The sequence below is a fragment of the Eubalaena glacialis genome, chromosome 3, assembly GCF_028564815.1.
Source record: "Eubalaena glacialis isolate mEubGla1 chromosome 3, mEubGla1.1.hap2.+ XY, whole genome shotgun sequence".
NCBI lineage: Eukaryota > Metazoa > Chordata > Mammalia > Artiodactyla > Balaenidae > Eubalaena > Eubalaena glacialis.
The window spans coordinates 19,129,791-19,157,451 of record NC_083718.1 but is presented as its reverse complement, the minus strand read 5'-3'; the positions used below and the strand labels follow the sequence as shown (position 1 = coordinate 19,157,451).

General features: G+C 39.2%; 2 protein-coding genes across 3 annotated transcripts in view; one reads left to right on the top strand and one right to left on the bottom strand.

The window, feature by feature from the left end:
* The window catches only part of RAB3GAP2 (RAB3 GTPase activating non-catalytic protein subunit 2), a 91,690-nt gene extending 77,756 nt beyond the window's left edge, over positions 1-13,934 (top strand). For both annotated transcript variants that reach the window (XM_061187308.1, XM_061187309.1), the window contains 8 exons: positions 1,726-1,796; positions 4,285-4,320; positions 5,879-5,953; positions 6,240-6,458; positions 9,682-9,771; positions 9,972-10,193; positions 11,085-11,243; positions 11,449-13,934. In XM_061187308.1, coding sequence (XP_061043291.1) covers positions 1,726-1,796; positions 4,285-4,320; positions 5,879-5,953; positions 6,240-6,458; positions 9,682-9,771; positions 9,972-10,193; positions 11,085-11,243; positions 11,449-11,604 — 1,028 coding nt within the window. In that variant the 3' untranslated portion in view covers positions 11,605-13,934. The remainder of the gene's footprint in view (positions 1-1,725; positions 1,797-4,284; positions 4,321-5,878; positions 5,954-6,239; positions 6,459-9,681; positions 9,772-9,971; positions 10,194-11,084; positions 11,244-11,448) is intronic.
* A 163-nt stretch (positions 13,935-14,097) lies between these two features.
* IARS2 (isoleucyl-tRNA synthetase 2, mitochondrial) overlaps positions 14,098-27,661 on the bottom strand; it is a 76,298-nt gene continuing 62,734 nt past the window's right edge. The window contains exons 15-23 of the mRNA XM_061187310.1: positions 24,247-24,355; positions 23,178-23,280; positions 22,007-22,132; positions 21,257-21,388; positions 20,347-20,453; positions 19,234-19,379; positions 18,382-18,572; positions 16,465-16,609; positions 14,098-15,259 (exon numbers count right to left, since the gene is read on the bottom strand). Of these exons, the coding sequence (XP_061043293.1) occupies positions 15,117-15,259; positions 16,465-16,609; positions 18,382-18,572; positions 19,234-19,379; positions 20,347-20,453; positions 21,257-21,388; positions 22,007-22,132; positions 23,178-23,280; positions 24,247-24,355 (1,202 nt within the window). The 3' untranslated portion in view covers positions 14,098-15,116. The remainder of the gene's footprint in view (positions 15,260-16,464; positions 16,610-18,381; positions 18,573-19,233; positions 19,380-20,346; positions 20,454-21,256; positions 21,389-22,006; positions 22,133-23,177; positions 23,281-24,246; positions 24,356-27,661) is intronic.

Genomic DNA, 27,661 nt, shown 5'->3' with positions numbered 1-27,661 from the left:
ACCATGTTGTTTATCTATTTTATATATAGTATAGTTTGTATCTGCTAATCCCAAATTCCTAATTTATCCCTTCCACCTTGTGCTTCTTTTGATAAACATGAGTATTCTCCATTGGCTGCTGTACCACGGGGACTGCTGATGTCTCCTTGAAAAAAAGGTTACAAATTACTGTAGAAAAATTGTCACCAGATTGCTGGTTCCATTTAATAGATAGATGAGTTTCCCTATAAGAATTAATCAAGGAGCTCAGTACTAGGCTAGTCAGATACTAAGATAGGAAGTTAATAAAATACTTAGTGGTGAGACTAGGTTTGGGTCCAGGTAAGTGGAGGTATCACCTTTATGTCTCTGTGATACATTCTAGAGAAGCTACTTCTTTCCTCTCCTGTAACACCTTCTTGCAGGTGGTATGAGGTCAAACTGCAGAAATTCTAAAATGTCTCATTTTACATGATAAGGACTTAAAATTTATTTTATATATTCATATCTTAGCTCTTACTTTCTTCCAAAGGGGGAAAAAAATGATTTAAAGTGACTCATTTGGAAAATATTGTCTCTAGAATATTCTATCATTACTGAAAAAATTAAGTTACCTACTGACTTCAGGCTAGTATTTCTTCAAGTTAGAACTTTACCCAGTTTGTCAGGGGAGGGATAAATTAGGAGTTCGGGATTAACATATACACACTGCTACATATAAAAGAGATAACCAACAAGGACCTACTATATAGCACAGGGAACTATACTCAATATTTTGTAATAACCTATAAGGAAAAAGAATCTGAAAAGGAATATATACGTCTGAATCACTTTGCTGTACACCTGAAACTAACACAACATTGTAAATCAACTATACTTCAATTAAAAACAAAAAAAATTTACCCAATTTGTGCATTGAGTAAGCTTCCTGGCTTCCTCTGCAGGACCTCACTCCTAGATACAGAAGCAGCTGTGTGGGTAATAATACAGCATGTGAAATGTCATGTTTACACTGCCTGTCACCTGTTACAGAAGTTTAATGTCAGTGCCACAGTTTATTGTATATGGACATGTAAAGCCCAGATTTTTTGTTTGGTTGGGTTTTTTAAAAACAGTTTTTTTGTATTTTGTTTTGCTTTTTTAATACTTTTTTTGTATATCACTTTATTTAGTGGTCACATATTAGAAAACTCCATTGGGGTTGTTTCCAGTGTTTGGCTGTTATGCATAAAGCTGTCCTTGACTCTCTCCTACATATTTTTGTGATTGTTTCTGCAGTGGAATTGCTGGGTCACACGGTAGACATACTTAGCTTAGGTAGATACTGCCAAGTAGTTTTCCAGGTGGTTTTACCAATTTATTATCCCACCAGCAGTGTATGAGCATTCTCATTGTTTCCACATCCTCGTCAACACTTGGTGTTGTCATATAAAAAAATTTTAGCCTTTCTGTTGGTTGTGTAATGCTATCTCTGTGTAGTTTTAATCTCTATTTCTCTCATGACTAATGACATAGTCTTTTCTTACGCTTACTGGCCATTTGGATATCCTCTCACGCGGCCCAGTTCTGATTTTTATTAAAGATAAAGGTTTTTATTAATTTTATTTTGTAAGATATAAGAAATAATACCTAAATAAATAGCCCAGAAAGTTTTATAAGCTTAAGGAAGACAGCAATTTGTTATATATGATGAAAGAGAAAATATAGAAGCATTCTGGTCACTGCTTTACTTTACTTGTTGTTCAGGCATCGCACTGATGATGTGGAACACATTTTTAGTTAAAAGGTTTTCTGCTGCTACGTACTTGATGGATAAGGTAAGGTAATTGTAAATTTCCTGTACCGACTTCTTGTTTATTTGGCTCCCTTAATAATTGACTGATATAAGAAAGATTACTTATATTAGGCCTTGTTAGACTGTTTTTTATTTGATATTACATTTTATTTGTGCTCAGCTGTGCTGGCATTTTGATGATGATGACTTGAAGAGCCCAAATCCTTGAAAGAGAGTAATGTCCTGTAAAAGCCTCTTAACCCAAGTGATTAGGACCCGTGGTCGATTCAAGCAAGGATTTGCACTTTATTTTAAATTAAAACCTATAAATGCACAATTCCTTGCCAATCTTTGGATGTAGCGCCAAGATAAAGATATTTTCTCTAAATAGGGTCGATTGCAATTTTACTTAGGTTTTCCTACATTAACCTCACCCATAAAGCATTGCCTGTGATTTCTAGATCCTGTTTCTTTAAAGCTATAATGCAATCTGAGTGCAAAATCTTTAGATTTTTATAATTTATCCCCTAGTTTTGTAGTTGTTTCCTCTGTATCTAATCCAGTAGACCTAGGAGTTAGCTACTCGCCTCCATAAATCTTTTTAAAGGGGTCAACACGGTATTCACATAAAGAACTCCCTTTTTTCCTCGTTCGTATTTCATCAGTTACTTAATTACAGGATGTACAACCAGCATAAGTAGATTTGGGAACGAACCTAACAGGTAAGCCTATAACTCAACCGGTGGGAGAAGCTGCTGGTGTACTGGAGGGTTGCCTTTGGGCCTCAAGCAGTGTGGCCAGGACGCTTGTCAGTGTGCTTTACAGGCCAGGTGAGAATGTAGGTTACTCTGGCGGCAGTTAAGTGGATGTCAGAACTACCACTATAATGACAATATGTTCTTTGAAATGTACAATGACAGACATTCCTAAACCAAAAACAGCACTGCAGCTCAGACCCCCTATAGGCCATGGCTCCTCTAGAAAGTGCTTTGACATCATTGGTAACCTTTTTTTGTAGCTAAATCTAAGTTCTTTCCTGTGCGCTCATCTTTCTTGACCACTTACCTGCTGCTTTCTTGAAACGCACTCCTTCTGGCCTTTATGATATTGTTCTATTTCACCTCTGACCACCGTCTTGAGAGACTAATAATACAAAGCCTTCTCTATGTTTGTGTTACCGTGTACAGATGTTCAGCATTCTATACCCACTGTCCCATCTGACCCTCAAAACTCGGGTTGGGGTTTAAGCAGTCCTGAACCAGGAAGCAGAGAGTTTAGGATCATTCATTCAACAAATATTTATTATAAGTATCTCTTACGTGCCAAGGACTGTGCTAGGTTCTGTGGTTGCAGAGATAAAAGTCACAGCCCCTGCCCTCAAAGAACCCACAATCAGAAAGATGCTAAACAGACAATAGGGTGCTCTTGGGACTCAGAAGAGGAAGTAAATGACGAGGGAAGGCTCCTGGGCTGAATTTTGGAAGATGAGTATATATGAATCAGTAAAAAGTGGGTGAGGGGAAAATGTTTCCAGCAAAAAGTCCTGGAGATGGGAGACAGCATGTTGGATTCAGAGAGCTGTAAGTAGCTTTGATTGGTTGAAGTACAGGCTATAGACAGGAGCAGGAAGCCAACTGTGGAGAACTTCCTGTGTGGGCTATGGATCTGGGGTTTTCTAACATGTGTAAACTACTTAGCATAGCGCCTGGCACCACTGGTGAGGGCGCAGTAAACGGTAGCTGTTATTTTGTCTTGAAGACATTGGGGCAGTTTTAAGCAGAGGAATGATATGTTCAGATTTGCATCTTTAAAAAACGATTCTGGCAACAGAGTGAAGTATGTTGAAATTGGGGTTGAAGGCCATTGCAGTAATCGCAGTGAGAGGTAATGAGGCGAAGAGTCTTTTGTCCTTTTCATTTTCACTGTTTGCTGTGAATTGTCTTATCAAGTAATGTTCCTGAAGGGCAGAACCTTTATCTCCCCCACTTATTACCCTGTATAAAGTATACAGTTGAATCTTACTAATTACTTACTGAATAAGGACACCAGCTGATTTTCTGAGCCAGGAATATAACTTCTGTCTGCTTTTGATTGTTTTTCCTTCTTTCTGACCATTTAAAGTTTTGTATTGTGTATCTTCATCAACTAGCAGAATTCTTAGCTGCTCCTTATTCATAGCCTTGAGTTTGGTTCTAGGTTTTAAGGTAGTACAGTGATTTGATTATGCAAAGTGGGAACCAGATTTTTGGAGTTTTTCTTATTTAATAGTTCAAAAATAAGTATTTTTGAAAAGGATGATTTGTGAGCCCAGTGTATTTTTCGTAATATATTTTTAAGTTCCACCACAAAATTAGTTGCTTTTTGTTATAAATGAGTAGAACCAATGTTTAATTGATGAAATTAGTACTGCCTTTGTTTACAGCTGCATTTACATTTTTAAAATTTGGTAACTTTTTACTTCCTGTACCATAGTAATGCCTTTTGATTTAAATTATTAATTAAATACAGCATCTTGCGTCCTCTTGTCTCAGGTTGGAAAAGCACCAAAGGATAGGTTATGCCGAAGGGTAAGTGAATCTCCCTTAACTAGATGTATAGTTGTTAATTTTGCACTTTATATAGTACCTTATTAACTGTAGGGTTGAACTTTGCCTTTAACCATTTTGATGACGTATCGGGAGATAAGAAAAATGGAAAGAGAATAGTATATTAATAAGGAAACTGGTCATGAACTATGGCCAATTTTAATTTACCTTTCCAGATTATCAGATAGTATGTTGAAACTAAGTTTGCCAAGATGTCTTCAACTTTGGACTGTGGACAGGAGGATAACATGCGGCCACTGCTGCGTATTTTTGCTGTCCTTCAAATTAGAAATTTATAATGGAAGTGGATTCATATGAGTAGTGAGTTTGATCTACCTTTATCTAATAGCCGTTGTACAAATAGTCTTAAATAATGTTCCAGTCCATGGATACTGGGGATTATATTTGAGGTCAGTGATTCACAGTGCTAGCGTTTGCTCAAAACTTTGAAATGTTCTTATTACAAATATCTTAATAAATATTTGGACACAGGAATCCAGCCATTATAGGCCCTTAATCCTGAAAAATCTCCACTGTTGAAGAATTCGTCTGTATGCTCTTGAGAGTGGCTGTATGACTACCGTTCATATATGTGTGTACATACACACACACACACACACATGCTGTATTCCTTAAGGATGACTTACTCAGGGATGTAAGGTATTTGTTGGCTCTTGGTTTAAAAAAGACTGCACGTGAGCACAGTGGCCCCTTCGACAGGCCCCTTCAGGAAGGATCCGTTGCCCACAGCATCAGTCTGGTGTTTAGTTCACTGGCTTGGGGATCCTAGTTTTGTTCAGAGGGTTCAATTCAGTCCCTAAAAGATGCTCTGGGGGCTTCCCTGGTGGTGCAGTGGTTGAGAATCTGCCTGCCAATGCAGGGGACACGGGTTCAAGCCCTGGTCTGGGAAGATCCCACATGCCGTGGAGCAACTAGGCCCGTGAGCCACAACTACTGAGCCTGCGCGTCTGGAGCCTGTGCTGCGCAGCGGGAGAGGCCGCGACAGTGAGAGGCCCGCGCACCGCGATGAAGAGTGGCCCCCGCTCGCCGCAACTAGAGAAAGCCCTCGCACAGAAACGAAGACCCAACACAGCCAAAAATAAAAATAAATTAAAAAAAAAAAAAAAGATTCTCTGGAACCAGACCAAGCTGTTTTCTTGGAACTTTTAAGATTCACACATGAGAGGAATCTTACCGCATACTGTGATGGTTTGGCTAGCAAATGCCTCAGCGAGCCAGATGTGAGCGGGAGTGCCACCCCGCAATCTATGGTTAACTGATGACACTGCGTCTTTCCAATACAGAAAGACACTCATTTTTTAAAAGTTGAGGGTAGAACCATCTTTTTTAAAGCCGAATTTTAAAATTAGTTGAATCTAAAGATAGGAATTAAAATGTGCTAGTGCCTTGACTTTAAATTCTTAGCTGTCTATTCAGTGTAGAAAGTCAGTCGAATAGGTGCGTTGTGTTCTGTTTATTTTTCTGATTAAAAACTAGCAGTTTTGCTGCTGGAGCTAATTATGTCCCTTCTTAAAAACAGGATGTGGGGATGAGCGACACAGCAATGACATCTTTCCTTGGCTGTTGCTGGGATCTTCTTCAGACTTTAATGGAGGTAAAGGAGCTGTATTTTCATTCTGAACTGTCTCTAAAGTGTCAAATATTTTGAAAGTCATTGGACTTAAGAACTATAAAAAGAGATTATTTTTCATTGATTCACTTCGAAGTTTTGACTTAAGCCTAAAAATAGTGATGTTTCTTATTAGAATTAGATTTTATGTTTTTTTTTTTTTTATTATAACTTGAGGGGTGGGGAGAAATAAGGGTTTGTACTTTGCTGCTGGTAGTAAGCTCCTTAAGATGTTTGCAAACTGTTATTTCTCCCTTCTCAAAACTCCCAGGCAGATGTCAGCCGGGATGAAATGCAAGTGCCCGCCGTGGACGCGGAGGACGCCTGGCTGGCCGTGGAAGGACCGGCCTCCATCGTGGAGCTGGCGCTGGAGCAGAGGCCCATCCACTACCCGCTGGTGGAGCACCACTCCGCCCTGTGTGCCCTCCTGTACGCCGTCACGAGGTTCTCCCTGAAGGCCGTCAAGCCACTCTCCCTCTTCGACAGCAAGGTAATCCTCGGAGGACTTCAGAGCCTCTCGGAGCTGAGGGTCTAGCAGGGCTGGCTGATCGAAGAGAAGTCGTTCAGCCCTTCGCGTGTGTCTTGTACAGGATTCTTCGTCCTGGGGGTCTCTGTCCCCTCTTCCTCGTCAGGCTCCCTGTTCGGAGCTACCTGAAATATTGGTGTCCCAGGGTTCTGCCCTCGCAGCCATCCGCCCTTCTTGTTCTGCACATTCTTGGATACACTCCTTTTCTCCCTCGTGTGTGTCTCCAGGCCTGACCTGTCCCCAGAGTTTGGGGCACGTATTTCTACTGAATGCCTCTCTTGGCACGTGCTGTGGACTGCAGATACCTCCTTCCTAAAATCTCTCTCTGCCCTCACCTACCCTTACCTACACTTGCTGGTCCCCCCGAGTTCACTGGCTTGGTCAGTTGATGAGTGATGTCACTGTCTGTGCCCTGGCATAAACTAGCAACCTTGGAGACAGCTAGCTCAGTTCCCTTCTTCAAGTCCCACAGTCACCATAAGTTCATTCTTATCCGTTCTTCCTTAAATCCTTTCTGTCCGTCCCCCTCCATCACTGTAGCCTGAGCCCAGGCCTCATCGTCTCCCCTAGGGTGGGACAGCAGCCTCCAGTTTCCCTCCACCCAGTCGCATGCTGCCAGAGCTTTCTTCCCAAAACACAGATTCAACTGTATTAGTTTCATGCCAGTACGTAAAACACAGCCTCAACTGGCTTCTCCACCCCAGCTTGTGTCAGTAAACGATGGTCCCGCTCTTGCGCAGCCAAGGCTCCCGCGGACACCTGCAGGCTTCCCGTCGGGCTCCTGGCGCCGGGAGCAGAGGACAGGCGCTCCCCCAGGAAGGCTGCGTCCCGGAAGAAGGGGGAGCAGGGCGCTGCCGAGAGCTCGGTTCCTTCGCCCAAAGGCACCGTCCATTTGGGCAGCAGTGAGTGAGAGCAGGAGACCCGGCATATTGCTAATATTGCCTGCCACGGGGAAACGTGGAGCCCGAGGAAGGAGGCTTCCCCACCCCATAATTTACCTTTCCTGCCACACTGTCCATTCCTCTCTTACCTTGTGCTCTAGCCACTGTTCACTACCCTCCACCCCTCAGGGAAGGCAGACATTTTTATCATCTCTCGTCTTGTTTGTAGCGTTCCATTTTCACAGGCAACTATTTTGTATGGTCAGCTCCTATTTGTTATTCATTTATCGCTTAAGTGTCACCTTCGCTTCAAAGTCTTTGTCTACATTTCCTGAACTGACCACCTCTTTGCCATATCCCCATGTCTGTGTGCCATGCTGGCCACATAACAGGAGCCCAATAAATGTTTAATGCATTCATAAGTAAGGAGGTGATAAAGAGAAGTTACATGACAGAGGTCTGCAGAAGGCACGGGAGGGCATGGTGAGTAGAGTCTGGGAAACCACTGGAAATCAGGAGTTGGTGAGGATGTGGACTGGGGAGAAATAACACAGATCATGAAGGGACTTCGAGGAGTCAGTAACCTAATGACAGACTAGGTTCAGTGCTGAAGGAGAGGGGATTAAAATTAAATCCAATTTCAAGTTTGGGAGACTGGGCATGCCATTTACAAGGAAGCCATTTACAATGGTTTTGGAAGTGTTGAATCTGAGAGTATATATAAGCAGAAATAGTATGTTTTAAGAAATTTATTTCAATAAGTACTTAAAAGTTTCTTTTGTTTTGTTTTAAAGCAACCAAAATAAAGTGCCTAGCTCAGTACTCCCCTCAAAAAGGTACTTTTTGAAACCAGAACATGTCCAGAATTGTACAAGCACAGTGGTGATGTTAGTCTCAGCCCGGATCATGCTGGGATGGCCTGAGACAGCTGTGTGACTCTCAGGTGCAAATACCAAAGCAGTGTGTTTTGGCAGGTGAAGCGGAATCCCACCTCTGCCGTTTGCTGGCTAGAGTTACTTCAGTTCTCCTAGCCTGAGAGTGATGATTCTACTGCCTGCCTCATGGTTGTCATGAGGGTTAAGTGACATACTCACCATGAAGTGCTTCATGTCTGGAACATAGTAAATAATAAATGTGCACACATACTCCCAATCCAAAGGCTCTGGTGTAGAATAGACCCTTATATTTTAAGACCTCCAGGTAGAAACTGTAGAGTAACAGACTGTGGGTGAGTGTGTGGGAAAACTTTCAAACGGTGATGTCCAAATGCGGTGGGTTGCCCTTGGAAGTCTGGTATCTCTCACCACTAAAGGATGAGTGGCTTCACCCTACTTGGCAGTCACACCAGCTGACCTGCAGTCATAGATTAGGTCTAGAAAGTACCTTAGGTGATATCTGGCATGACCTGAAAAAACAGCAGCCCAGGATGGTGGGGTCACTTGTCCAAGGTGACCTGTTCGGAAGGGTTGGGCCTGGGACTAGAGCCTGGGTCTTCCAGCTCTTTGCTCTGTATTACATTTCCTTCCTGGGGACTTCTGAAATCCTATTTTCTGATATTCCTTTTTGGCTCTTCGGAAACAGATCTGTTCTCTGAAACAAATGTTTTTAAACAGTTCAACAAGTGTTTTTAAGAGGATGCAGAGTATATACTATGTATTAGTTATCGATTATTGCACAACAAATGATCCCCAAACTTAGTGGCTGAAAACAGCAAATGAGTAGCATGTTTGTGAGTCTTGTTAGGTAGCTCTGGCCCCAGGTCTCTTGCGAGTCTGCAGCTGGGGTGTCAGCCAGGGCTGCAGTCTCACCTCAGGGCTCCACCAGGGTGGGGATTGGGGACCCACTTCCAGGCTTACACGGCTACCAGCGGGATTCAGTTCCTTGCCACACGCGTGACTCCATAGGGCAGCTCACGGCACAGCAGCCCTCCGAGCAAGTGAGAGTGATTATGAGCTCCTAGGGCAGAGGGCAGAGCCCTTTTGTTACCTGATCTCGCAAGTGACGTGCCTCATCTCTGCCTAATTCTGTTCACTAGCAGTGAGTCACCAGCACCCCCTCAGGGGAATGGGATTACACAGGCACGGGTACCAGGAGGAGGGGACCACTGCGGCCCACCCTAAAGGCTGCCTACCACACGCTAGATAATAGTCATAAAAATTAAATGAATAGAATTAAGTGTTCTTGTTCAAAGACAAAGTAAATCAAAGAGTTATTCTTGATTAAATGACTTCGTTTTTAAATCTTTTTTTCACTTCTTAATAACAGTTCATACTCATCAGTTTTCTCGGTCTCTTCTTTCTCTTTAGGGGAAGAACGCATTTTTCAAAGACCTAACTTCAATTCAGTTATTACCTAGTGGGGAAATGGATGCAAATTTTATTTCTGTACGACAGCAGGTAATTATACAGTTATTGGGATGACCACCTCTAAGGTATTCTTGAGAGTTAATTTCCCTTTAAATTATGTGTCTTTTTTTGATAACTATTTTAATGGAAAAGCCACAGTAATTGACAGGAAAGTCAACGATTACTTGGATTTGCATATTTTTAAATGAAACATACTAAGATGTTGCTATCCTTCTTTCCCCATCTTCAAGTTCTTATTGAAAGTCGTCAGTGCAGCTGTCCAGGCCCGACATGCAGTCACGAAGGACAAAGACTCCTCAGAAGAGGCACTGACCACTCTTTTTGGGAAAGACCAAGATTGGCCAGTGCTGGCCCTGGATCTGGCCCATCACCTTCAAGTTAGTGAAGATGTTGTTAGGAGGCATTATGTGGGGGAACTCTACAGCTATGGAGCTGACCACTTAGGAGAAGAGGTAATAATCACCCGGTGAATGTCATTTGGGCTCAAGTTTTAAAATTGATAGCTGGAGTAAAGAATCAGTAAAGTCGCCAATAAAGCTTTTTGCTTTTCCTTCTTTTGTTAGAACTTCTAGGCACAAAACTTGAACAGAATTAAAATAAAAAACTAATCAGATTCCTGTTTCTGGTCAGTGTTCAGTGTAACTCCTGCCGTATGCCGGGCCTGTTTTATGCAGAGGGACAGAGCCATAAACAAAACAGACAGGGTGCCTTCCTCAGAATCCACAGTCTACTTGCAGGAGCAGAGAAGCACGCTCAGTTCTGTACTGAGTGGTAAATGCTGTGAAGAAAATTCACAAGACCATGTGAATAAACAGAAGTATAATAGGGTGGTCAGAGGTGACATGAGAGCTGAGCCCCCAAGGATAAGCAGCAGCCCAGCCACTCAGAAAACCGGGGGAACATTGCTAGAGGCAGAAAGAACACGAAGTACAAAGGCCCTGAGGCAGGGACGAACTTGCCTGCCGAGGTCTGAGGTCAGGGACCAGGTCACAGGAGGTCTCATAGCCCGTGGTTATTTGAAGTGTATTCAGAAGCCATCAGAGGGTTTAAGCAGTCACAACATGATTTAATATAATCCCTTCTTTTGCCTAAAGCTTGAAAATGACTCCTGTAGTCATGGTGAACTGAAAAATTAGGAGATAAGAGAAGGAAAGTCAGGTGACGAGCAGAACTTTGGGTTTTAAATGCTGTTTGAATTGGGCTTTATTTTGGTTGTATAAATGGCCATACCTCAAAAATGAAGTAGCCTCTCCTAGGCACCGAACTAGGCACGGGTGGTACCTTTCCTAAAGTAAGTACAGCTGTTAGCTTTTGCATCTGTTTGTTCACGTTCATCTCCACAGGCCATCCTCCAGGTTCAGGACAAAGAGGTCCTGGCCTCCCAGCTGCTGGTGCTGATAGGGCAGCGGCTGGCGCACGCGGTGCTGCGCACGCAGACGAGAGAGGGGCTGGAGCTACTCGCCAGGCTGCCCCCGACGCTGTGCACCTGGCTGAAGGCCATGGTAAGTGCCGGCAGTGAGAGGAGTCGGCAGGCCACTGGGTGTTTTCTTATATGCATTTTTCATAGAGGAAAAATTTAAGTTTAATCTACTTAGTTCTGAAGAAAAGCATTTTTACTGGGAAATTACTCTCTGGCTAACTCTTAAGTTCAAGTAAGATGATTCAGTTGTATGTAACTGACGGGTTATTTTTGTGTCCCATTTGCAGAACCCCCAGGATCTTCAAAACACAGAAGTGCCAATTGCAACAACAGCTAAGCTAGTAAATAAAGTAATTGAGCTTTTACCAGAAAACCACGGGCAGTATAGTTTAGCCTTACACCTCACGGAAGCTGTGGAAGCCATAGCTATTCCTCCTTTATGACACTTATCTACTGTAAACAGTCTAAAATTGTGTGACTATAATATGAATTAGTGCATGGTTATTTTACACAGTAAGATCTGGAATTTTATGGAGGGAATATGGTTTTTTTCCTTTTGTAAAATAAATAAAAATACATTATTACTTTTAAAAAGTGCAGTCTTGGCTAAATTCCCCTCCTTTGGTTAATACTGATGATAAAATATGAGCAAGTATCAATTATACTATTAATTCTTCTTGCAGATGTTTTACTGTTTATTTTTAATTCAGGCACTTAAGTAGCTTTGTTAAACTTTGCTATTTAAAATTGGTTATAATTTACAGATTATGTTCTTCTTCTATTTCATACTCAAAACGTTATTGTAATTAAATTTAAACGTGTTCATGTATAGTCCCCATCAGTTAAATGAGAGAAATACACCACTTCCTTTTAACAAATGTTGGGAAAATGCTTTTGTTATCATGCTTAGTCCCGTACTGGGGCACTGCCCCCTGGAGATCTGGACGCTGACAGGTTTCTTTCCCAGAGGTTATGCTGTTGCCATCAGAGGACGATGACCCTGCCTGTGGAGGAATAATGGGTTGAAGATCATATATTCATCAGAATGGACACTAAATAGAACCCTTAACCTGCTGTACTTGCCAAAACAGAATCTAAGATGCAAGCAACACAGCAAAATTAATTAAAATGCAAGTTAAGATTTGCTTTTTGCCAAGACTCAAAGCTGTATCCACATCAGGTAAATGTAAAAATGTATTATCTTGTAAAACTTAACGTTTAAAAAAAAGGGGCAAAGATGCTAAAGATCTAAGGTCCAACTTTATTTTTCCTACGAGTGTCTTGAGATGTCTGCTTCCGGGATTTGGTAATGTTACCTGTTCTTAGGAACAATACAGAAAATGCTTAGTGATGATACTACAGCTTTAGCGAACCTACCTCACAGCTGGCTTGAGAGGATAAATACAACTAATTTTGTACCCTGTAGTGCCTAGAGCAGTCCAAGTGCTGAATAATCATTTGGTGATTAAAACCAAATTAACCAAAACTCTGTAAGAAGTGCTTTGAGCTGTACAAATAACACCAAGTATTTATTATGGTAAATCTTCGGAATGTAGCCATACAGTACGAGTACTGACATGTCCTGGGTCACGGCTGTTATTCATAGCAACTCGCTGTGATACAGAAGTTTGTTTCTTCACTTCCTTAGGAAGAAGCCAACTCTCGCAACAGTACAGATTTGAGGCATTGTATCAGGAACATAAAGGAAAAGTCTGATGTTTGAGGATATCCCAATGTAAAATAAATTCTTTTTAACTAAGAGATCACATCCAAATAAGAACTGTCTAAAACTTACTTAATAATTAGTTTCATTTGTCGATAAAATCTTGAAAGATTAATTTTTCAGATGTCTTGAGGACGTGGGGTGAGGGCCTTGTATGTCTGATTGAGGCACACGCTGCGATAGAAACACTGAAAACGACCTCGGGCTGGTCTAGCCTCTCAGCCTCTGCTGGGATCTCTGCTGCCCCATCCAGACACATTTATATGATTTCTCGTAAGCGTGTCTAGCTTTATATAGTCACTTGTGTGTATTCTGAAAGATTAGTTCTTTCTGTGACTTTTCTAAATACTCTGAAAGTAGTTATGAATCTTGGAGGCTGGTCAAAGAAACTTGGAATTACAGGCATTTTTAAAGATTAAATCAGTCACTTTGATTCCATTATCACTTTTGGGGGAGAGGGTATCTAATAAGCATTTTAGATAACAAAACTGGCTGAACTTATTCTAGTAGGACATGTAATCAAATTTGGGGATTGTTGAGAATATTAATCAGCTGAAATATGGCTCCTAGAACCATAACAAATCATTGAGTCTAGTTAGATTTGTAATCCTAAACTTTGCCATTCAAAGAATTTAAAAATTGAATTCTCAGTTGTATGGTTAAAAAAAGCAGTTAAATATTTTACTACTTCATTAAGGGCTTTTAAAATAAATCTGATAGAGGAAAGGAAAATAAATACCTGTGTATGCATTGTGTAACCACGAAGAGCCACAAATCACTACACAGAATGGACGGTTTCTGAAACAGGTTATGTTGCACATACTGCAGTTATTGGTGGGAAACCGATAACCAGCGAGTAGTGTTTTCTTAGATCGACTTCCACCACCCCCCCAATACACCTTTCCTCATGAACATTAAATAGGCATTTTGTACCTTGTTAAATTCTGTTGTATAATGCAAAGGAAAACAAAAACGTTCAAATAATCATAAATTCTACATTACAGGTTGTATTTAGATGTAGAACTAGAAGAGACAGGATAAATGCAGATGAAGAGGAATATAGCACACCAAGCTTCTAAATGGTTCATGCTTTTGCAAAAAGAAAAATGAGGTATGGAGAAAAGTGTTTCACCTTTGTTATAGAAATTAAACTAAGGTCAAAGTAAACAGTGTTCAATTTAAATTGCTTTCTTTAAAAAAAAATTGATTACAATTTAAAATCACAGAAAACTCAGATTTAATAACACTAAGCATACATGGAATAATAAGTTCACTTAGCAGTTGCTGTGGTTCATTTCACTTATAAGAGACAAATATTTTTAAAGTACTCAATAGCAACAGTGAAGGCCCTCTCTCACCCTGACAGGAATGGATTTGCTATATTTCTGCTAAACAGAATTAACCATCCTTGGAAAGATTTTAATCCAGTACTGAATTGTTTATAAAATGCCCTATTATCTACTGTAATGTATTGTAAGTAGTCAAATTCTGTATATACTGCTATTTTCTGTGTCTGTTCATTGTAGTGAACTTTTATGTGTATTAGTGAAATAAATTTTCAGCTTTCATGTTGTTTCCTTAACATTTATAAATATAAGTATTAAGATACTTTCCGCTCTTACAGGAGAATAACAAACCTGGTGATGTCCTCCCTTCTGAGGCAACCCAAAAACTAGCTGTTCTGAAAAGGTCGGTGCGTGCTGTTAAGGTGGAGTGAAATTACCCTTGTCATCATCTCTTAAGCGAGACACCCCTCTGCCATTCCCCTTCAAAACCACAGGTTTTTACTGGATATTCACAACTTTTGCACCACCATCAGTCAGTAATTTCCCAGGTGCCTTTACCACCATCAGTCAGTAATTTCCCAGGTGCCTTTATTTTTAGACATTATAGAACTTAAATACTGAGTCCAGAAGACTGATAAAATATAAAACATTTTCGGCTGAGCCACATTTGTAGGCAAGCATTTTCAGTGTCTATGTTCTGAGGAAGTCCATTATGGATCCATCTGCATAAGTATATTTTTCCATGTGTATATATACACATTATTTTTTATTTAGTTACAGAAAAAACTTGTAGCTGTAACTCTGACTCTCATCCTCTACCATTGACTCTTCCACTCATTACCTAAATCTTGGATTTCTTTCCAGTGCTGTGAACAATCCACCTAAACCCCCAGGCAGTCCCGTCAGGAAGTTCTTGCTCAGAAAGCCCTCAACACACAGTGAGGTATTACTTCCCTCTCACAACTTCTGCGCATCGCGGACACAGTGTGTCTGATGACTCAGCGGTGTACTTCCAACAGCGAGGGCATTTTTCCTTGGTAGTTGGCATGACAATTACTTTATATGAAGACTCTTCACGAATATCACCACCTATGAAAGAAAAACACGTGAGGAGTATTTGTGATTGATAGGCCACTGAACTTGTACAGCTCTCTATTTTTTAATTGGTTGGCAGATGCTCCTTTTTCAAAGCTTCCTCCTTCCTGCCTTGGAAAATACTGCTTCATTTGCACATTTGTACATAAACAGCCAAGACAGTGGACTCATACAACCTGACTGACTGGGGAGAGATGAGGAATCTGAGACCCTGAGAGACTGATTTTTCCACAGGTCACTGAGTTCTGTATCTACTCAGGCAGAGCAGGCCTTCTAGCTCTTCATCTGGGTACAGTTGTGATAAATTACACTGCCTCTCCAGCTACATACTGGATTAAGCATTTTAAAAAGAGCCAAATTAGACTGACAATGGCAGTGTCCCCACATTAAACTTCTTGGTTTGGACAAAAGGAAACAAAAACTTCTCCACAATGAACAGACCTCAGACTGGTAATGTACAGTAAAGAAAGTAAATTATTTTCTAGTCATTGCATAGAGAATGTAGATCAACATTTGGACAAGCACATTAAGCGAGAATCTACTACATGGTCAATGCTGCCAGGCCTCAGATTTCAGCTGATGCCTCCCACCTGCTGCTGGTACCTAAAAGCTATTATGAAAAACACAGACAGCATCACTTTTCCCAGAATATCTGCATGTTTTTCTCTGTTAACATTACTCGGCCTCCTTTCCATCAACGAGAATGAATTAAGTTGACAAAATCCCCTATCAAACAAAATAACTACAAAATGCTTATGAGATACCAATGTGGGAATGAGTTCAATAAAACTTCTTCCTTGATTCTTCATTAACAGTGGCTACATAATACTTTAATTTGGGGTGAGCATAGTAAGAAATTTTAGACTCAACAGTGGGGAAGGGTAGCAGGGCTGGGCAGGACTAAGTATCAAAGGACAGGGGCACAAAAGCCAACCGAAGTAAGGTAGACTGACTTCACATGCAGTGACAGTGACTTATTCCGTCTCCTCCCCCTACCCCTGTGTTCCCAAGATCGGCAGGTGCAGCACTTTGAGAGCTAGTTTAGAAACCTGGCCATTGTTGATGCTGCTTCCATAGAAAACCGTAGTCCAAGTGTATATGTGCCTTTAGAATACAAGTAGTCCACTGCAAAGCTGGAGATGACCTATAATTATCATTCAGTTCCCCAGACAGCAGTGTCACTGTCACCTCCGTCTTACCTTCCAGGTTGATCAGAAATGTCCCTTTAAGCTCAGTTACATCTGCAGCTACTGCTCGTGGTTCCTGAGAGAGCAGAGTTGTCTGGGACGCCATCATTAATTCATTCAGCTGAGAGGTGCTGGAAGTCTCCTCAGCCTGTAGCATCTGGGCACGAGCATTTGCAAGTTATCTATCTAAATTAAGCTGTTACCATAAACAGGTTATAAAAAGAGATGCTGCAAGTTCTTGTGTTTGGTGAGGAACCCTTTGGGACCATTACCTCCTGAGCTAATACTATTAAATAAATCAATTCTTACTAGTATAAAAGGTTATAACTAAAAACTTCTAATCAATAGTATTGACTGAGAATACACTGTAAGCCAGGGACTTCACTTTGCTAGATGCTAAATGTCCATCCAGTATTTGTAATGATCACAAAACAGCTACAGTGTTTTTTATCCCCATTTTACAAGTGAGGAAGCTTGCTCAGAGAGGTTAACTTGCCAGGCGTTCCCGACCAGTAAATGGTGCAGCTGCAGTTCCAGCCCAGGTCTGTCCACCTCAGAGCCCATACTTCTTCCCTGTATCATGTTTCCTACAGTAGGAGAGGGGTTCAGATACTATCTAAACAAGGATCTGCTTTTAGCAGTGTAGACCAATGGTGGCAATCTGAGTAATGCACAGAGCTCTTCTGAAGCACACAATCTGGATATCTGATAAGCACTCTTACATTTTCTATTGTAATTTCCATCTTCAAAATGAGTGTGTGAGCTAAGTAATACAAAATTCCTTAAGGAAAAAAAAATCAGCTCATGAGAAGAGAGGAGATTCAGAGATTAATTTGGTTTTAACAAATTCATACAGTTAGTAATTGATAGATCCAGGACTCCATTAGACAGCTAGTTAGTGTAATTCCTAAGGAAAATACATTCACATTTTTGAAAATCCCAAAGTATTTTTTTTCCAATATAAATGATCCAAACAAGCTGTATTGTTTTCAGCTTATTACTCAGAACTAATGAAGTCAAAGGAAACATGACATGTAGGGGAAAAGCCCAGTACTAGGCTGTGTGGCCCCAGCCAGGTCACAGCTTCAATGGGGCTCAGTTTCCTGGCTCATAAAATGGAGTCATCAGCTTCCCAACTTGTAAATTTTAAAATGTGAACATCTTATCAAAATTCTGTTATCTGATCAACAATCTTATATACCTACTAGCTATTTCAAGCCTCAAATCTCAATCAATTTAATTATGTTATTAAAAATTTAAATTGAAGTTCCAACCAAATGAGATGGTCATTTTTTAGTAAATTATGATACCAGTAAAACTTTTTTAAAAAACATATTCACTACCAATTTTCTTCTCAAACGTTAAAACTAGAGAAAAATCTTGAGTCTATGTTAAGCTATAAGTCTGCCCAATCAACCCCTAAGAATCCCAAGAAGAAACTTCTGATGGCCCTTTTGAAAATTAAAAAATAGGATGAATGCTTTGAGATCACATGATAATTTGCTGGAGCAAATGAATTTTCTTCAGATCTCATGAGAAAAAGATAAAAAATATTTTTTCGGATTTGTTTTGAATCTGGTCCAGATGGACAAAATTCTCAAAGCTCCCGATTTTTGTGTATTCTGATACGACTGCCATATTGTCTAATTAGCCCTGAGGGCTTACATTTCAAATAGAACTTTATTACACCTTCCCATCCCAACCTATAAAAAATAAGTAGCAACAGTACATGTTTCATAAGAGAAGAAAAAGGAAGCACAGAGAAGTCGGAAACAAAGAATCAGTGATTAATATTAGGATTAGAAGACAGAAATCCTAATTTATAAATTTTTAAAAATATATTATTTACACTGAGATTTTTTAAAACTAAATTTCACATGAAGCTGTATGATATGAACACCATTTCAAAAGGAACAAATTGCTGCTTACTTCTATTATCTCAAAAAGCAGTCCCGGCTCGATCACAATGATGACCTCGTACTCAGCGGCATTTCTGCCAGGGATGCTTCCGAGAAACGAGTCTCTCATCGCACATGCACTCTCCACTGCTTCTTCCAGCCCAGGCTTCTTCCAGACAGAACTGGTTCTAATCCAGCCAGTACGAAAAACACTCTTGGGTTCTTAAAAAAGAAAAAAAGTTAACCAAGTTACATGTATTTGAAAGTGTATATAAAGCTCAAACCATTAAATATTTACTATGCATGGAAAATAAGAATTTTTATTTATGGCAGTTAGCATGGAGCCATCCTAAACAAAGGATAAAGATATACAGTGAGATCTCAAAGGATGCCTAGAAGAAAATAAAATATAAAGAAATATCCCAATATTACAGTAGTCATCTCTGGGTTATAAGTAAGATCATGAGTGACTTTTGTCCTCTTTCTAAAATTCTACAGTTTCTAATTTTCTGTAAGCTTAATACAACCAGACAGAAAAAACTATTATAAAAATATTCACTAACAGGCACTATACTTTGTTTTAGTAAAAGCCTAAAATATATTTCTGACATTTATAAAGGTATTTAAGAAAAAGTGATTTCTCAATATAGTCAAGTTGCTAATACATTTCAGAAAGCACTTTAAGGTGGCATGAAGACCACGCTGAAATTCATCCTACTCCTCCACACACAGGTGCAGAAACTACTAAATGATCGAGATGCATCATGCCACAAAACAGTCACTGTAGATGAATAAGTGCCTCTTATGTGAAGTAGATAAAATGAGAAGCTGCACCCTCAGCCAGGGTCCTTCTCATTCAGAGAACAAATCAAGTATTTCTTACCTTTAATGTAAGGTATGTACTGGAATACCTCTTCAGCCAAGTGAGGAAGAATGGGAGCAAAAGAACGAACCATTACATCCAAAATTTCGGCTAATGCAGTCTGACAAGAGCGTCGTTTGGGATCATCTGCATTTTCACAATAAAGCCTGTTGAAGAACAACTTACTGAGCGGTTGGCAACACTTTGTACATGATGACTGCCAAGATGGGATCTGCCTCAGGCTGAGTTCATTCTGACAGTGCCTAAGCCTATGGCTCCAACGTCTTCTAATTAAAGGATAAAATATTTCATCATACAACTTTTTTGATAACATCCTCTATGCCTTCCAGGTGTGCCCACCTCCTCAAAAACTCCCATACCTACGCTATGTCCAGTTCTGTTTTTCCGATCGATAATAGCTAGAATCTAGACAACTGTGTTAAAGGAAAATTAATAAGTGAGTTGATAGTATTTAAAATGTGACTCCCCACGCCTGTGACCCTATCGGTGTGTCAAGGGAAGGGCTGGGAGTTACAGTCCCAGGGGAAGGTCCCTGAGGTGCTGACAGATTGGGGCTGACACCTCACACTGGCTCAGTTACTGTCACACGTAAGAGTCACACCGTGTCGCCTGCATTCTGGAGCAAAACATGAAGACCGCACCAAGCCTGCTTCTAAAAGGGCATCGCTGATGTTATACAATGTCATTATATTAATAACTGCCTGAATACTTCTCTCTGAGAAATACCCCCCTCAAGATCAGCAAACTCCTGAGGACAAGCACGGTGTTCATTACCTCACATTCACAGGTAGTACTTACTGAGCACTGACTCTGTCAAACACAGCATTCAGCACGTTACTTATATTGTATCTTTTCATTTCCACATTCTGAGACAGGTATTATCATCACCATTTTACAGATTAAAAAACTGAGATTATAGGATAAGTTGCCTCAGGTCATAAAGCTAGTAAGTGACAGGATGAAACTTCCTAATCAGACTTGACTCAAGAACCCAACTTCTTAATAATGGTACAGGGCAGCCCCTCTTGCTCGCCTCTGCTTTCCAACATTTGCCAAGCAGAGTAGATGTTCAAGCAGTGTTTGTTGAGTATTTCAATATTCAGTCATACCTACCTATCTTTGATTACGCTGAAATAAAAGTTGGAGAGTTCTCTGGTATAAAATGCTCGTAATAGCCGAACAACTTTTCCAAAGTCATATTGCTTATATGAATCGGTAATCTAGGGAACAAAGCCAAAATAAATTTGGAAGCTGGGATAAGCAAATAAAAACGCAAGTCATCATGAGAAAGGATGTTCCTTTTCAAAATATGTTTCAAAGGCAGACAAATACAAAACAGGCAAAACTCAAGAGCACTTAAGGATCTTTAAAATGTAATTTCTGGATATGAAAGTCACTATCCTCAGAAAACACTGAGTAGTCTACCCTGAAAACTACAAAAGAACACACATCAAATGAAAAGATCAGGTTTTAAATGATGAAGCCACACTATTTTAAAACAGCAAAGAGTTTAAGTTACCAATGTTCCTTCATTTATGCCTGAAAAGTAAAACTGGGCAAAAATCTGCATGTATGACTCTTAAGGGTATGTGGAAGCAATTCCAATTTTTGAGAAAACACAAAATATTTGTGTTTCTATATGAGAGGATATAAGACATAGGAATCATCATTTCAGTTATTTCTATACTTTTGAGATGTATATTTCTATACTTCTACAGTTAAATAAAGTACAACTCTATTTTATTCCTTCCTATTAAAGAAATACATGGAACTGATTTCAAGAGAAAAATGTGGTCTGAGGGGAGGCCTGGGCCTACTGCTGCCACCAGGTACTCCTCTAGTCTTTTGAGAGACCAGGAAAGAAATCATACCTAATCAACCTAGGACCATGTGGAATTTATCAAGTATAACTTTTTTTAGTGCTTTTAGATACTATTTCTAACAAGGTTTGTTCCACTCGTGTACAACCCAAATTTCAACATACAACTGTGCTATTTCCAAAAGCTTATTAATGCACACTTACCTTGTTTGCTAAATCCTGCAGTAAATGTAGCATATACTGGTCTATGACATACATATTGTTAACAGGGACAGAATCTGTTTCTGGGTTGAAACCAGCCACATTTCCCAAAAGAAAGCGGAGTGTATTCCTAAGCTATAAATATTGAGGGAAAAAATATACAGTCAAAAAAAATATGAGTCCTTCAATTATTACTGAAAAATTATTTTCTTTCTCTATAATTTTTATCCAACTCATGTTACTTTCTTAATGGGATACTTTATATCATTCCTATAATAAGACTACAAATGCAGAAAACAAACTCTCATTTCAAAAGCTCAGTTGCAGAAACAACCACTGTACTTTATACATAAAAACTGAATTTTCATTATATTTCTTTAAAATCTAAGGGCAAATCACCTTTCAGTGGCCCAAGTTTGTTCATCTGTGTCAGTAAGAATGTTGTGTAGGTAAAAATAAATGGAATAAATGTGCACAGTCATTGAGCACATAAAAAGTATACAAAATTAGTATAATTTCATATTATATTAAAATAAAATATAAAAAGAGTATATAAAATTATCAGCATTACTACTTATATTTTTAAACAAATAAATTAGCACAGGATATTTTTAAAAGCTCATAACATGCGGAGAACTCATTTTCACTCAGCTGTGAAGTGCCAACAAAAATGTGCCTCATTTTTTTTTAACGACGACTCAGTAAACTTTTCATTCGGGAATAGTACATAATAGAAAGAGTAGTGACTCTGACCTTGCTAATATCATCTCTGGCAGCATTCAGTACAGATGGACTAATTATCACTTCAGTGAAGACGTTGGACTCAGCGACCCACCAGCGAAGGACATCAGCACCATAGGGAGGCTCTTTGCTTTGGTCCTTTTCATTGAGGGAAAAAAACATATAAACGGCTTTCGATTACAATTTGGTGAACAGAGGCTTTAGGTAAGACTCCTATTCAGAAGTGTTTGAGCAAAATGTAAGCATAAATATACCTGTACTGTAATGAAACAAGGGCTAACGATCTCAGAGATCAGGCTGAATCTAAAACAACAACAAAACTGGAAAAAGGGAGAGTTCGGCCTGCAGTCTTGTTCAGTGGCTTCCTGTCATGTCCGTAAACAGCCACGACAGCAGGTGGACAGAGTACTGCCCCGGATGCGTCTGTGATGGGGGAGCCGGCCGGGGGAGGGGAAGGATTGCTTTTCCCTCTCAATATTCCCAAGCTACTCCGACAAAGAGAATTGATTACTGGACACTAGAAAGGCAGTAAAAAGCCAAGGGAGTAAAATAACAGAGAAGGGATTTCTTTTCTGAAAGCAACTCCAAAATAAACCAAAGTATCAGCAACCCCAGATTGATGTTCATTAATGACCTGCTTTAAAGTGTATCATTTCCAAGAATATAATAATAAAACATTCAATCATTCATTCATTCATTCATTTATGGCTGCGCGGCTTGCGGGATCTCAGTTCCCTGACCAGGGAGCGAACCTGGGCCCCCATGGGGAAAGTGTCAAGTCCTAACCACGGGGCCTCCAGGGAATTCCCTGAAACATGCATTTAGAAGATGCGATCTAATTTTTTTCCTATACTGTTTCTGTTTAACTGTAAAACTACAGTTTATAAAGTTTTAAAGTTCAGACAATTAAAAGAGGGATAGCATGGCTCAGGACCTAACTGGAGATTCAGACCTGAAATGAGTCAAAAGGGCCACAATCCCAACCCTTCCCTTTTTCAAAAAAAAAAAAATCACGTATCATTTAAGAGTCTAGATTTAAAACATGGTAAAGCATTTGCTATTAGTATAAAAGATAGTTTTGTGAGGTGTGGTTTTTTTTACATTGAAGTAACTATATTAAGGGTTCTGGCTGCCAACACAGCCTTAAAACAAAAATAAAATGAATTTTTAGGGAACCACCTACTTGTCCTCCATTGATGACAACATCAGGATCAATGACATTCCCGAGAGACTTGGACATCTTTTCTCCCTTTTCTCCAAGGGTAAATCCATGAACAACCACTGTCCTAAGAAGACAAATTAGCTATTATAATAATGAACACAATGGTGATGGTCTTTTTGAAGATGACTCACAGCTTAAAAAGAGTAACTTAGTTTGACATAAAAATCATTTTTCTTGACAAATTATGTATGAAAACTTTTCTTCAAAGTCTGATTCTCAGCTACTTATTTATCCTGATAGTTAAATAGTAAGCTCTCTACTTATACACAAAAAAATTTTTATGTTTACATTCACTAAACAGTTATCTCCTGAGCATCTATTATGTACTGATTTTGATCATTAAAACTAACCAGGAAAAAGTATGTCTTAAAAAAAAAATTATCACCACAAAATTATCTTCAAAAGGACAATTTGAGAGAAATATATCTGCTGTTCTATTGACTTTTAAAAGCATGTTTATACAAGAAACATAAAACATGCAAATTGTGAGATGGGTTTTCATTGTAAGATAGCAAAAATCTTAAGCTATTTAAGAATCTTTCTGCTTAGAACCTCTATTCACATATTTGAATAAGGAAAAGCTATTCTCTGTAGCTAAATAAGAATCCCTAATTTAATAAAATTCACTGAAGAAATATTTCCATCCATTAGCCACTTGTGGAAATTACAAATGTAAGGATATCTGACTGAGGCTGTCCTCAGTCAAGCTAGAATATCCTTCTCCACATCCATCCGTGTGGGTTTCTCCACTACTCCAGTCAATGCCGGTTTTACCTCTTCTAGGAATTATGATCTGTATCAGAGTGACAAGACTTCTCTGTATTGCTGTCTCCGTTTTTGTCTGTTTTTTTTTTTTTTTTTTTTTTTTACTTCACACCTATTTCTCTCCTGAGACTGCAGACTGTAAGCTAATTAAGGGCAGTGTTTTATCATATATATATTATTCAGCTCAGTGCTTCACACACTGGCGAGTATTCAGTAGAAATACTCAACCGTGTGCCGACTTGTTTAGCTCAGGTGTAATACTTACTTAAAAGGTGATTTATTCCTTGCTGCCACACTTGTTAATAAGGAAGACTGAAACCAACCCCCAAGCTGGTCTTTTCCTTCCAAGTACAAATCTGCTCTTTGGTCAGTACCTCAAAAATAAATATGAAAAAACAAATTTAAGTTAATTAAATAGGAAAATGGAAATGAATATTTATCAAGGTATTAAAATATTAAAAGTAATCATGTTACTTATTTCTTGTGTCATGCTATACCCAATGGCTAGGTTGCATTCACTTGGGCTGTTACCCTCACTGCCAATTTATTAATCAAGGTAAAGAAAATAAACCTTGGAGTATGATCTCCCAAACCACAGATAACTAAAATATTATCTAAATTAGGGATCGATTCGTATTAACTACCAATATCAATATTTCCAGTTAAATCTTTTATGAAAATAAACTATTTTATTAATTCAACAATTATTTGCTGAGTATCTAATAACTTTATATGTTAAGTCATTTAATTCTCATAGTAACTCTAGAAGGTAGATAATATTATTATCCCCATTTTACCGATGAGGAAAGTGAGACACTGAGAGATTTTATAACTTGCCCAAGGTTATGCAGACAATAAGCAGTAGACATGGAGTCTAAATGTAGACCATCTGGCCACGGAGCGTATGCCCTTAACCAAGATATTAAACAAATTAGGAAAGAATGTCTTATAAAGGGCAAGTTATTAACTTCTAATTTGACAACAACTGAGTCAAAAGATGGGCAAAGCATAAAAAAGCCCTACGAGCCAGGGGCTGAGGCACGAGGTTGGTGGCGGGCAGGGGGAGGAATGAGCAGGCAGAGCGCAGAGGATGTTTAGGGCAGTGAAAATACTCTGAATGATGCTATAATGATGGATACATGTCATTATACCTCTGTCCAAAGAGTAAACCCTAATGTAGACTATCTACTTTGGATGATGATGATGTGTCAAGGTAGGTCCATCCATGGTAACAAATGTACCACTCTGGTGGGGGACCTTGATAACAGGGAAGACTGCCTGTGTGAGGGCAGAGGGTACAGGGAGATCTCCGCACCTTCCTCTTCATTTTGCTGTGAACCTGAAACTGCTCTTAAAAAAATGTCTTTAAAAAAAACATGGCAAAGGAAAAAAAAAATGCCATACAAATAATTGAGCCTCAAATTCGTTAGGACATATATGTACGCAAGCTTGAGAGCTACTTTAGCATTCAACACATAACAACAGTTAATTCAAGAGTTAAAAATCCGAAATACGGGACCATTTGGCAAACATCATAAGTAATGATCATTTCAGTCAAAAATCATCAAGGACGCTTAAATACTAGGTGAAAATCTGGTGAGAAAACAGGATATTTCCACAGTCTTAAAGTATCTCTCTACAAGATACAGTTGACCCTTGAACAACACAGGTTTGAAATGTGAGTGCCCACTTATACCCAGAATATTTTAACTAAATACATGCTATAGTACTACATGATCTGCTGTTGGCTGAATCCATGAATGTGGAACCACGAATACGGAGGGCCAACTATGAAGTTAGACTTGGACTGCATGGAGGGTTGGTGCCCCTACCAACATTGTTCAAGGGTCAACTGTACGTATAACAACAATTATGATGGGGAGATGGGGGTGGGGGAGGAGTAACTCTGCAAGAGAAAATGGGCAGGCATCACCTTAACCGAGTGATCAAAGTTAAACATCTCCAGCAAAAGACATCATGTGACTTCTGACATGACGCACTGAAAAGGACACAGTATCACTTCTGTGATATTCCTGCCAAAAATGCACAATCTAAATCCAATCATGAGAACACATCAAAGAAACCCAAACTGAGATACTATCTTCTACAAAATAAACCACCTGTACCTTCATGAATGTCAAGCTTATGAAAGACAAGGACAAAATGAGGAGACTAAAGAGATAACTAAATGTCACATGAGATCCTAGATTGGGTCTAGGCCCCTTTTTATTTATTTTTTTCTTTTCCCATATAGGACATTACTGGGTGAAATTGGAGTAAGATCTATATAGATAGGTAACAGTATGGAATCAGTGCTAATTTCCTGATTTTGATGTTCATATTGGTTATACAAGAGACTGTCCATGTTTTTAAGAAATACACACTGAAATATTTCGGGATGAAAGAGCATCAAGTCTGCAACTTACCTTTAAATTGTACAGAAAGAAGTTTGTTTATATATCCATATAGAAAAAACATATATAAAGCAAATGTGGCAAAATGCTGACTATGGAAAATCTAGGTGAAGGTATGTACTTCTTTATACTATTCTGTGACTTTTCAGAATAAAAATGGTTTTCAAAAAAAGGAGCATGAGGTCTTTGGGGAAGATTACTTCCATATTTTAAACCTAAACTCAGAACTCTAAGAAACCCCAGCAATCCCTTTTTATTTGTAAAATGATGGTGATTTGCTCTCATGTCCTAACATTGAGGATTCAGTGTTGTAATCCTTATGTGACAAAGAGTATCTGGGTGAATGTGGGAGACAAAACTGAAATAATGTAATCAAACATTAAATTAGTTAAATTCGACTACCATTATCAAGCACCTAGCAGGTACTGTGGTGTCTGCCCTCTTGGAGATGACAGCCAATAGGGTAGATTTTCTGTTAAACAAGAAATAACTATGTTGTTATCAGGGTGAAAACACAGGTTAGCCTAGTCTATGCAGTTAGGAAAGCCTAGGATAATATAAAATGATAAATGCCTATGCAATGAGAACAAAAATTTTAGCCTCAACATCTAGAATATTACATCTATATCCTACTTTCCTTCTTCCTCTACTGATCTGTAACCATTTAAACTTTTACAATACCCGTACTTAAACCCCATCCCACCCAAAATGTCAACTTCCTACTGGAGACCACATTTTGGATGTAGCAATAATTAATGAGAAGATTAGTAACAGAATACTAGGGGAAATCCTTCTCTGAAATGAGTGGAAAATGAAATAGCAGGAAGTGTTCCCAATCCCTTTTCATTTCTTCAGAAAATACCCACTTCTGGCCTAGTGAAATGACAGTCCATAATCATGAAATCAAACTAAAGTTCTGCCATCTTGGAGAAATCATTGCTTCCAAGCCTTGATTAACACACCTAAAAAAACAAGGGGTTTAAATAATCTCTAAAATCTTTGCCAGCTCTAAAATTTTTAGTTTTAAGAAAGCTGGTTGTTGCCTAAGGACTTACACTATGCAGAATAAAAGCAATTTGAAGACTGCACAGTGGCTAGATTCAGACTGCCTGGGTCCAAATCCTGGTTGTGGCACTTACTACCCATGGGGCCTTAGCATAACCTTTCCATGCTTCCATTTCTTCCTCACTGAAATGAGGAAAACACCAAAATCTACTTACCTTATAAGGTTGTTCTAGAGATTAAAGAGGTAATATAACATGCTTA